The sequence below is a fragment of the Sceloporus occidentalis genome, unplaced genomic scaffold (genome assembly GCF_023333645.1).
Source record: "Sceloporus occidentalis isolate IW3139 unplaced genomic scaffold, rSceOcc1.0.p SCAF_59, whole genome shotgun sequence".
Taxonomy (NCBI): Eukaryota; Metazoa; Chordata; class Lepidosauria; order Squamata; family Phrynosomatidae; genus Sceloporus; species Sceloporus occidentalis.
In genome coordinates this window covers 4,025,554-4,038,545 of record NW_028317039.1, presented here as the reverse complement: position 1 = coordinate 4,038,545, position 12,992 = coordinate 4,025,554, and the positions used below count along the sequence as shown (strand labels likewise).

At 37.1% G+C, this 12,992-nt stretch overlaps 1 protein-coding gene across 1 annotated transcript in view; it reads right to left on the bottom strand.

Moving 5' to 3' along the window:
• Positions 1-981: 981 nt before the first annotated feature.
• The window catches only part of LOC149287570 (protein FAM117B-like), a 34,247-nt gene continuing 22,236 nt past the window's right edge, over positions 982-12,992 (bottom strand). Inside the window, exons 5-8 of the mRNA XM_089492764.1 lie at positions 10,184-10,330; positions 3,761-3,971; positions 3,253-3,373; positions 982-1,300 (exon numbers count right to left, since the gene is read on the bottom strand). Coding sequence (XP_089348890.1) covers positions 982-1,300; positions 3,253-3,373; positions 3,761-3,971; positions 10,184-10,330 — 798 coding nt within the window. The remainder of the gene's footprint in view (positions 1,301-3,252; positions 3,374-3,760; positions 3,972-10,183; positions 10,331-12,992) is intronic.

The window sequence follows — 12,992 nt, the reverse complement described above, 5'->3', positions numbered from 1 at the left end:
AACAGAAGACAAATTGGACATGTTTGTGCCTCATGAATACACAGCATTTTCTCTCGACAAGAACAAACTGGTCTTTTACTGTTGCCTTGTGGAAGCAGCAGATACTAGAAAATCCTTATGAACTATGCTTTGGAGTTCTGAAGAGGTTGATTGACAGTGTGCATAAAAACCCACACAAAAAGAATGGCATCCAAACAAAAGTCAGCAATTGACATATTACTCTAAATATCACAATATTTTCTGTTACAAGAGGACTAAGGGATGCTACACAATGCCACGGGACAAATCAGTTTCCACTTACCTAGTCATTTTATTATACCTTATTTATACATTCTGTTACTACTTCACAAAACATTAACCTTTTGAGGGGGTAAAGAAGGGGCTTGTCTGGTCAATAATGTATTTGGTCTGAGGTCAGTTTAAATACCACACCCAGCAAGTTGTCCCCTCCATAGAAAGAGACCGTTTCTAAACATGCAAATAAAAAAAATACATTCTGGAATTAGATGGATGGTTGAGTCCACCTCCTTCTCCATCATGATTACACTGCTATCACTGGCCAGCAGAAATTGTTCAAACATAAGCATTTAAAAGCAGATGAAAACAATTAACATAATGACAGAAAAAAGGGTAAACGCAGCATAAAGATTTTAAACATCTTTTTTTTTTTTTTTTTTATAGGTTTTTTTTTTTTTTTTTTTTTAGAACTAAAAGTCTGGTAAAGCCTTAGCTCATTAACATTACCAATGGTTAAGGGGTCAAAACAGAAAACTAAGCAAAGGAAAAATCTAATTCCTAAAAGAGCAAGCTCTTCCAAAAGCAGTCTTAATACTGCTAACACAATGGTTTTCCATTCTGTACATTTAATACAAATGTAGTTAAGTCCAGTATTTAGAACATCTTATTTCAGTACTGCATTTGGAGTATTTTCATTTGATGAGAAGTGCCCTTCTCTTTTTACAATAGTAAACTAGATTTTTTTTAATCATCTTCTTCATCAATTTGCCCAGTTGGGTGCAGAAGAGACATTGGAGAGACAAAAGTATTTGTCCCACGGGAATTACGCTCCTGTTCAAGACTTGCTGATAGTGATGCCATGTTGAAATTCTGAACAAGTGATGTTGGGATACTGGTCGGCACCGCAAGCGTATGGCTGGAGCTCTTGAACGTGATTTCCTGATTTGGCAACAGAGGCTTGAGGATGCTGACTAAGCAGAACGCAGAGCCACTCTTTGGAATAAAGTTCACCTTGTTCTTGTCAGGACAGTAGAAGGGTGGTATTTCATGAAGTGGTTTTGGCCTGTGAAAATAAAGTGTTTTTTTTTTATTTTTAACAAAATCTGTATTTTGATGAGCTTCCTTATATATACATATATATAATATCTGTGAACAATGAGCACTAACTAGAAGGTAAACTGGGTATTATAAAAAGGGAAATCCAACAGTGCTGTATAGTGCTATAGGCAAAGCAGATAAAAACAACCTCCAGGTCTATAGATAAAGGATGTCAGGTGATATTTTGGGAGACTTTCCCTGCACACCACACTGAGATGATTATTTATGGCAATGCAAATTAAGCCTGTTCCTCAACAAAGTTTAATTAGTCAGAGTGCCTGGGTAGATGATTAACAATGATGTATGTTTACCACAGGCAGTGTGACAAGGAGCCAATGTGTTTGTCTTGTAGATTGGGCTAAGATAGAAGAGTTAGAACACATTCAAATGGCCAACATGGAGCTGCCTGAAAACATATCATGCAAAAACTGGAACGGTTATTTAAAAAAAAAAAAAAGGAAAAAATCCCCGAGACTTTGCGCAAACACTCACCAGTGGTGTACCATTCAAACAAAACATCAAACTATTTCACACATTACGACTCTGCCACCACCCCCCCACCACTGCATGCATTAGTTCAATTTGTAAATTGGATTATCATTACTATAATGTTTGTTATTATATTTATTACCCTGCCAATCATTTTACATAGAGAGCGTTTACCCCTGCCACACATTTTCATTAAGCCCTTCATGACAATGGCTGATTTTATTTTTTGTACCATTCGTAACAATGACTGTTTTAACATTTCTTTTGTCCTTTTATTATTTAACATTTCTTTTCATGTTACAATTTTTTTTCCACTAATCACATTGTGATTAGAAAGCTGGACTCGATTGACTTGCATGGCTGTATTCAACCTGCAAGGGGAGCCAGAGAGACCCTCTTGGAAACTTTGGCAACTTGATTTTATTTAATTTTTAATTTGGGTGGGTGTTCGGTTTTGCTAAATACCTCGCTTTCGAGGCATTTCAGCTACACCAGAAAAGTTTAGGAGGCAATTGTTGATCGCCTCCTAAACTCTTAAAACGGCCGTCCGCTGCCATACAGTTGTTGACACCCCTGGGAGGGGCCAGACATCCCCTGATGCTGATCTCTGTGTTGGTTAATGTCAACATCGAGGCATTACAGCATAACTTAAAACATAGTAAAACATGTTGAATGCGTTGTCTGTGCATACAGTCTTCTTGCGCATACATGTCACATGTGCACTCACACATTTGGTACAATAGAGAGCTGGGATGAAAAGTTTTTCTTGGTAGGCGAAGTCCGCACTCAAAAGACCAAAACGGACTAATTTTGTGAGGATTCAGAGGGAAAATTAAAAAAAAACATGTTTTTTTCAAATTTTTGCTAGTTTTTACTAAATTTCTAATTCTAAATTTTCAGCTAATCATCCAACTATGGTATCAAAAGAAAGCTCTATCTTTCCTTGAAAAAACAATATATAGTTTATATGGGTACACTATTCACAGGAAAAGAGAATCATCGCTGAACCGACATAGCGCAAAAATTAATTGCAAAATTGCTCTGGGCTTTGAGGTACCAAAAACCCCTGGGATTGAAGGGGTTAAAAGCAGCCAGGTTTGCGAAAAAGAAAGAAAAGTGAAACAGATGGGGGACAGATTGTTGACGTTCTTGTTCGCGTGAGAGAAAGCAAGAAAAATTATTCTTCTCACTTTCCTCCAGGGATTAGAAAAAAACAAAGCTGATTTGTCCTGCACAAACTATGGCCATGAGAGATAGAAATATGTAGTTTAATACCAGTCAATTAACATTATGCAAATAGTTTAACATGCAGTCTGCACTCACTGTCTGCCCAATCCTTTTTTATTGATTTTTTTTATTTTTTTAAATACTTGTGCAAACAACTGCGTGCTAGAACTAAACATCTTGTTGGTGTAAAATTGTACTTACGCGCTTTCTTCAAACACTTTCACCTTCTCACAACCCTCTGGAGGTTCTCGTTTGAACATATAGCTGTTGTTTGGTTTTGGAGATGTGGCATATTTGGGAAGAGGCGAGTGATTTCCATTCTCTGCAATTTAAGGATTGTACCATTAACAGTTTTAAGGCAAATGGAGGCAATAGTTTAACTACTATGATAAACATGTGTACACTTCCACCTGCCTGTATAAAACTAGGCTTATAAACTAAAATGTGTAATAATTTATTAATAGAAGTAGTGACATGGTGACAAATCTTCCCAAAAACTGTAATTCAATGTCAGTGAAAAGCGGATCTGGTGTATTTATCAAATCTTTGCAATAATTATCAACCGCAAGGTAAAGAATTATCCAAAATAACAAATCCAAAGCTCTAATAATACTGTACAATGTAAATTAATACCACAATAATTTTCAGTTTAGTGTACTCATGAAAACATAACTGTTATGAATATATAAATGTTATTGGAGTTTAATACCTTTGTCTCGTGGATCTCCAGTTACGTCATTCACCAAAGAAGGGCTCTCCTGACTGAAGTTGTTTGAGATTGTAATGAAGGAGGCTGGTGAAATAGATTGTGAGCGGCTGCTATTGTTGCTTCCACAGTCAGCTGCTCCAGGTGTCTGAGTATCAATACTTCGCAGTGAAAGAGGGGGTGGAGCGCGATGTCCATCTGGGATATCTTGAGGCTATATTACAACAAATATAATAATAGTATTTCTTTTACACGTTTATAACAAAGTACAGCATTACAATCATTTCTAGTATTGTCGAATGCCAAAAACTTTCACAGAATTTGCCTCTTTCATATACCATATTTACTTGATTATAAAAACAAGTTTTTTTTCGGAGCAAATGCTCTGAAAAATACCCCTAGTCTTATAATCAGACCTCAAATAGAGACTATGAGACTAAGATCCAGATCCCCCACAGCGCTGCAGGGGACCTGGATCCTCCTGTCTGGTAACCTCAGCAGCTGCCGGTACTTCCACCGTGGGGCTAAAAGCCATATCAGGGAGGCAGAATGGCATATATGGGGGTATAAGGCATTACTGGGGGCAGAGTGGCAAGCCTGGGGCAGATGTGCATAACTAGGGAGGCAGGTTGGCAAATAAAAGGAAATAAAAACTTTTTTCTCTCAAATCATAGCTTTTATTAAATATGAAAAAAATAGTTTACATGAATTCATATTTACTAGTAAAAACTTTTTTCCTATAGGGTCATCTTATATTCAGGTTTTTTCCCCTAAATTAATATTCAGATTTTGGGGGGGGGGGATCCTCTTATAAATCGAGTAAATACGGTATTTTCAAGGAATGCTCAAATTGTCATATGTCACAAATGTAGACACAGTTTATCAATCCATAAAGTTCAGAGTTCAGCAAAGGCTTATTTGCTTAACATTCTATAATGCACAATTCATGTTTTGCCTAAGTGGAACAGTATCAGACAAAACCAATATTTATATAAATATAGTTATATAGTCATTAGGTAGCTGCATTTTATACATTAGTATGCATTCTCCTCATGCTGCCTTTTTGTAAGTAATACAATGGCTCACTGTATATCACCCAGCAGAGAGAAAAAACAAACAAAAAAAATCCTTCTCGACTCCAAAATGGCAATCTGATTACTCACTGTATCAACAAGCTAAAACCAATCTTGCCATTATAACCAATCATATCCTTGTATATTTTTTCAATATAATAAAGCCAGTGGTACCATGGACACAGTTGATGGATACCGGGGACTGCCCACCCACAACCAAGCAACTCCCACATGCCGCCTCAAATCCTGCTGTACTGCAGACACAATGGACAGGACGATCATTTATTCCCCACAGGCCACTTCTCACTATAGGCTGAGCCAAACTTATATTTTCCTTCCATGAGTTTGTTTTTTTTATATATACACACATGACAATATCTTGCTGATATTTCTACAGCTGACATTGAACCACTGTTTATCGTCTACAATTATTCCCAAATCTTTTTTATTTAATGATTTGCCCAACACAACCTCATTTAAGGTATATGTTTATTTTTAGTTTCCCCAAAATGCATAACTTTCCATTTGTCAACATTAAATCTCATCTGCCACTTGGCTGCCCAGATCTCCAATTTGACCAAATCTCTTTGGCAGGGAAGTAATGCCTTGCTCAGACTACATTACATTATGTAAATTTTGCATCTTCTGTCAAGACAGACACATGACTTTAAACACCCTTTGCAAGACATTAAATAACACCTGGCCTAGAACAGAACCTTGAAGCACTGCACTTACCACTTTTGCCCAGTTGGAGGATTTTATTGTGCTTCATAAAACCGTACTGACCCCTTTGAACCGGGCAAAATGTATGTATAAAAGATTTTAACAGATGTACTCTTTGTATAGTCTTTTGTGAGTGCATTATTGTATACATTTAGGGTTTAGCAAAATGCACTTTCATTTGCTTTTCATTTCTTCTTTTACATGTGTCCCTACCTATAGTGTGTAGGTATGGTGCCAGAGTCAGAGTGTGTGTATGTTTTTGGATAGTGTGTGCATGCGTACAAGAGTGTGGTGTTAGCACGTATGAGTGTATGGTGGTATGTGTTACTGTAAGGCATTAGTCTATGTCAGCATACAGTGTGTTAAAAGCGTGTGTGACTAATGTGTTAGCATGTGTGTGTCTGTTATTGTATTTTAACTACATCTTCGGATCTTTGCTAACCAATTTACCAATTTCAGAACTCAATGGGCCAAAATTCCCATCCTTAGTTTTTTTTCATTGTTTATGTATTAAAAAAATAATAATGGGATATTTCTCTTGCCGTCATTGGATTTCAGTTTCTCATTATCTAATTTAGCCATACTAATTGCTCTTTTGCAATTGTTAGCATCTTTGTATTTCATAAAATTATGCTGCTGATCTTTTTAATTCATGTCTCAAATGATATCTTTTTTTTCTTATTACCTGACTGTTTAACCACATTGTTTTTTATTTCATTCCTTTGCATGTCACCCAAAGGGACACACTTATTGTACTTCTGTACTTCTTGCTACAAAGAATTCATCCCAGTCAATTATCTTAAGGGACATTCTTAACCTGTTGAAGTCGGCCTTCTTAAAATTCAGCATTTTGGTGGAGCCTCTTCTAGTTTGCTTTAGTGAATTTCCAGTGTCATCATGTTATGGTCACTGTTCCTCAAATACTCCCTTAATCGAATATTTAAAAAAAAATCTCTATGTTGTTAGTTTTCACCAGATCCAGACAGGTGTCCTTTCTAGTAAGTAACTGAAGATAATCTGCCGAAATATATTGACTGACAACGGCAGCCTCCAGGTCAGCAGAGTTATTGGAGCAAAATGAGATAAAACATTGTTTTTGTTAATGCTAACTTACATTTATATATACAGCATTGTATTGTAAGAACAGTATTTTTAGCAAAAATCAGCATGGTTTTATGAAACATAGGTCCTGTCAAACTAATTTAATTGCATTCTATGAAGAAGTAAGTAGAAGTGTAGATCAGGGTGTTGCAGTGGATGTAATTTACTTGGATTTTGCCAAGGCGTTTGACACAGTTCCACACAATAGGTTAGTCTTCAAACTAAAGGAAATTGGTCTAGATGCAAATTCAATGTCGATAAATGTAAAGTTATGCACTTCGGGATAGGGAACAAGCAACCTACACCCTAAACGGTAGTGAGTTAGGGGTCACGACAAATGCGAAGGATTTGGGAATTGTTCTAGACAACAAACTAGGCAACAATGTGCAATGTCAGTCAGCAGTTGCTAAGGCCAGTAAGGTATTGTCGTGTATAAAAAGGGGCATCAATTCACAGGATAAAAATATAATTTTGCCTCTGCATAAATCAATGGTAAGGCCGCACCTTGAATATGCTGTGCAATTTTGGGCACCTATTCTAAAAAAGCATATCATAGCACTAGAAAGGGTGCAGAGGCGGGCTACAAAATGAATAAAGGAATGGAGCACTATAGTTATGAAGAAAGGTTAACAAATTTAAATCTGTTTAGTTTAGAAAAACGTCGCCTCAGAGGGGATATGATAATATTAAATATGTTCAGGGCCAATACAAACCATTGTGTGGAAATCTGTTAATAAACAGGACTATGCATAGGACACGTGGTCATGCGTTTAGACTGGAAGAAAGGAGATTTAGTCTAAAGCAGAGAAAAGGGTTTTTTACAGTAAGGACCACAAGGAGGTGGAATTCTCTGCCTGCAGAGGTAGTTTTATCTGAGTCTGTACAGACGTTTAAACAGCAACTGGATGGAAAAACATAATATTCGGGGATATAATCTTTGATTATGGGGAAACAGCTTATTGATCCAAGGAGAAATCTGACTGCCATTTTGGTGTCAAGAAGGAATTTTTTCCCTGGTTAGTGCAAAATTGGAAAGAGCCAAACTGGGGTTTTTTGCCTTCTTTTGGATCAACAGCAACAAATTAACCGATATAGGAAACGCTGAACTTGATGGACGCATGTCTTTTTTCAGCCTATGTAACTATGCAAGTTGGAAAATATTTTTCCATAGTTTCCCTTTAAGCGAGTGACCAAAGCAGATGACCCTTTTTCTTTTCAAATTCGTTTTCTGACAGTACTTGGCACTTTTTCAAAATACTGCCCAGAGAACAGTTCACCGAAGTTCAAAGTGCACTTATTAACACAAAAATGCAGCCATTTCTAAACACACAAAATGTTAACACTTCAACTTTATTTCTATGAACCAGTATTGTGTATAAAAGCAGCTCTGTCAATTTGCACTTCTGTAATCTAAATAAACTATGAGAAGCCAGAGTAGAGAATTAGTTTCAGCACGCTTTTTTTAGCGTAGGGGAGACAAGTACAGAAAATGTAAGTTGATAGTTCTGTCACAGATACCTGCTTTCATTAATAGCCCCACACTTTAAATCAAAACATATTTTAATACATTCTCTAAGAAAAAGAAAATGCTGTAGGTTATTTCTATAAATGTAGTTATTTAACAGTCCTAAAGATGTTTTGAAGGTAACAAGTCCAAAAATCCAGTTGTTTCTGCAACTCTTAAGGATTAAACACACCTTTATTTAGAAGAACACCTAAGTCACTCAGGTTATTTTCAACCTCTCCCTACCAAAAGTTCTCCTTGGACATAACTGATCTGGCAAAGTATGTTCCCATATCTACTTCAATTTGCCTCAAAGGTTCTTAAAAAAATTGTTTGATCCTCATCAATCTGGATTCCATTCTCAACATTCTACTGAGACCGCCCTTTCTAAAGTCACTAATGACCTCATCACTGTCAAGCCCATGGACCACTACTCTATACTAATCCAAGTGAACCTTTCTGCTGATTTTGACACTATTGAACACTTCTCTCCTTCTTCACATCCTGTCTTTATGACTGCACCTTTAGCATCTCCCTCTCCAATAACACTTTCACCCTCAAAGTGCTTTGACCCCTCCTCACTTTACACGACCTCACTTGGAAAACTAATCTCAACCTTTGGCTTCCAATACCACCTGAATGGCAATGGCACCAAGATCTACCTATCCTCTCCTGATCTCTCTCCTTCTGTCTTCGATAGTGTAACTCTGTCTCTAAACTGGATGTCTGCACATTTCCTAAAACTCAGTCTCTCCAAAACCAAACTTCTTATCTTGTTCATGGCCTCATATCTCATGCTTTGACTATTATAACCCTGTTAGCTTGTCTTCTCCCTCTACGATCCACCATGAACGTTGCTGCAAGGACTTATTTTACTCACCATCGCTTTACTAACACCTCTCCCCTCTGTCAGTCTCTTCACTGGCTGCCTGTGCGCTTCAGGATTAATTTCAAAATTCTGAATCTTTCAAAGCTCTTCATAGTGATTAGGTCTATCCCTAACAGTGGTACTTTTACCTCTTGCCAAAACTCCCTCTAGATTGTAAGCATGTTTGAGCAGGGCCCTCCTCATCTGTTTCTGTAAGTCATATTGTTTATCTTCACTGGCTGCCTGTGCACTTAAATTTAAAAAAATTAAAAATTCATTTAAAATTGGTTTATTCATTGTACATTGTATTTCCTGATGTAGATGCAGAACTCTCAAGACTTTGTAAGTACTTCAATATGCACTATTTAACCTGTAGAGAAAATATGTAAAATCAATCACCTTAAGGAGAAGCTGCAGCTCCAAACTGGAGGCCTGTCTGCATAAAGTTACACTATGGACATCTACAAATTATATTAAGTTATTATATCTCATTCTGCCCCATCCTCCTATTAGAACTGTCCTTATTGTCAAAATCCCCAAAAAGAAAACTTTTTTGTTAAGAAAATGTGACTGCTCAACTCCTTTAAGGTTAACGTACAAGGTATAAGAAGAATTTTAAGCGATATTACATATGACAATGTTAAGCAAAAATAGTTTATAAAGATGTTAATTTCCACACTAGTAAAAACACACATCAACCAAAACACAACCTTTGATACTATGAATGTTAATGAGATTATCCAGATGCTGTCACACCAAGGTATACCCATAATGGTTGAGGGTGTTTGTTATGCAACAACACTAAACACACCATACCATATTTTGTGCCCCAATTTACAAATAAATGGGGGGAAAAAAACAAAAGCTTACCTGAGGGAGCAGATGAAGGAACCCCATTGAAATGTTCCCATTGACATCAGGAAGGCCTGAACAATCTCCATGCTGAGAAACCACAAGGATATATGCTTCAAGATGAATACTGGAGTAACCCACCCTCCTATGTAGACCCACAATATGGAGGGTGATATTTAAAAGAAAAATGCTTCTTGATCACATGTGCAGCTGAGAAAACGTGGATACAGAGCCCAACTAATGGTAAGCCAAAATTGGCAAGAATCTAAGTATGGTACCAGAATAGCCAGAAGACCTACACTTACCATTAGCTGCTCTTCCTTTTCTCCAGTCTCCTTGATAATTATTTCAATCTCCTGGTTTAATCCCTCTATGCTGTTCCGAAATCGTGACCCAGATGACTTTGTGATAGGGATAGTCATAGGAGTCAATACATTCTTCGACATGGAGGTCTGAAAAAAAAGTCACATTGTTTAAAACAGGTTGCATTTTAAAACATTTTCCTATGGAACATAAATACGTCAATTCTAAAATGTTCTCAATTTATGTGGACTGCAAGATTATTCTTTCAATCTTAACTAGTATGGGAAAAGAAGGCACCTTTTAACTTAAAACACATTTCAGCTTCTAAAAAATAACTTGACTTGACTATATAAAAGAAGCACATTTTAAAGGGGGATCAAAATGTCCATATTCAAGATTTACTGTGGGTGGGACTAAACGGTTACAATGTGTTTATTTAGTAAACCCAGTGGGCACCAGCCCAAAGCGGATTCTGAGATTCTGTTTAATTCCATCACCACTCACTAATTTAATTCTTACAAAACATATTGCTGTGAAAGTAATAGTAATAGGATTACCAGTCCAAAGAGACTGTGAAAGAACAAAAGGTAGAAATGTTTTGTGTAACATCTTTGAATGATATTCATAGCAAACTACAGGGGCTGAATATAGCTTTCATTATGAATAGTCAGTTTATTTACATCTGGAATAAAGAATATCCGGTCAAATACAGGGTTTACTGAAGGAAACACTACTATTCCAGATAAGATGGGTACCAATCACAGGCCAAAGAAAAGCACTTGGAGCTTTGTGCTGGTGGCAGCAGGCTGTCTAATAGAGGCTTTGTGTGTACAGTAAAGCCATATCTCTCTGTATTTCCATAAGGTAAAGTAGTTGTGGCCTACCATACTGTTAGAAGCTGGAGAGGGTTCAACAGTGGCCTGAGGTACGTTTTAAAGTTTTACATTATTCAGGGCATGACAATTGCACATCGCTATGGCAACTAGAAATCGATTCTTGGCATCCTACACCAGGCCTGGCCAAGCAGGGAAGCTACATGACCCCGTGGTGGTAAACAGGCAGTGGCGGGCAGCAAGGAGTAGTGTTTGTACGGGAGTGTATGTATAGCACCAGAGTCTGTGTGTGTACACCATGCTATTATATATTTTTTTTTATTGCGATGAAGCAGAATTGCGAGAACGGCAAAACATGTTGAGGATGGGACTAACAGTGCCTGGTGTAATACAAAGCTGTAAGAGAACCACCTCATTGAGTGATTTAGAACGCAGAAAGGATATAAGTTTATTTAGACCTTTTCCATTTTTAGCACGTGTGCAACAACAGTTGTAAATCTGTTATACTCGTGTTTCAGATTTTTGCTGGGATACTGCACCATTGGTGTTTCTTTTTTGTTTTTAGAGTCAGTAGAAAAAAAGATTTTAACCCCTTCAGGACCGGGATTTTTAAGCTAGGGTGTCGCTAAAGGACCGGAGCCGTTTTTGTGTTTTTGCCATGTCTTTCTTCAACTGTAATTTCTCTCTTATCAATTGGTGCACCCACACAAATTATATATTGTTTTTTTCAGCACAAGTAGGGCTTTCATTTGAAACCATAGTAAACTGGGTAGTACATTGTTTTGTTTGAAAAAAACTGGAGAAAGTGGGGAAAAAATGAAAAAAAAACGCATTTTTTTACAGTTTTGTATACATACAAATTGTACACACATTAAACCAATGGGAAAAAATTATCCCAAATATATTCATTAACTTGTCCTGATTTGGAAACCACCCAACATGGCCAGGATTTTTATCTATTTTGACCAGTATAGGGCAAATATTGCAAGGCATGCATCACGTTTTTGAAGTGTAATTTTTTTCAAATTTGGCATGGTAGTCTAATAACTGCAATAGTTGTCACAGATACTGATTACCCCCCCAAAATTATATGTTTATGAAAAGTAGATAAGTCAAGGTGTACAACTAGGGTCATTTTGACACTGTTCAAACAGGGATTTTATCGCCAATTGCTGCCAAATTTTGAGGTATTTTTATATTTTTTGGGGTTTTTTTTGCATATGTTGCAATGTTGCTTTAGATTTTATATTATATTTTGTATAGAATATGTGCAACTGCAGAACAAAACACCAAATTGTGTTCACCAACATCCCCCGGTTCCAACAAGGCCTCACATGCATGGTTCATGCATTTTTTGAGGAAGCTATGAGGGCAAAACTGGAACATGCGCATTTTCGTTTTCACATTTGGAATTTTCAGAAATTGGTTTCCTGGGCCCATATCCCATTTGGGACATTTTGGAAGCCCCCTGCTGTAAATTACCCCATAAAAGTATATATTTATGAACAGTAGACAAGTCAAGGTGTTCAACTATGGTAGTTTTGACAGTTTTCAGCTAGCCTTTTCTTCACTGATGTCTGCCAAAGTTCACGGAAAATTTATTTTATTGCGTTTTTAACAAATACATTTCAATGTTAAAATTTATTTCTTGCACAGCATATGTGCAACAGTGGAAGAAAGCACCACATTTTGTTCACCAACACCCCCCGGTTCCAACAAGGCCTCACATGCATGGTTCATGCATTTTTTGAGGAAGCCATGAGGCCATAACTGGAACATGCGCAAGTTTTCAGAAATTGGTTTCCTGGGCCCATATCCCATTTGGGACATTTTGGAAGCCCCCCCACTGTAAATTACCCCATAAAAGTATATATTTATGAACAGTAGACGAGTCAAGGTGTTCAACTAGGGTGGTTTTGACAGTTTTCAGCCAGCCATTTCTTCACTGATGTCTGCCAAACTTCACAGGGAAATTATT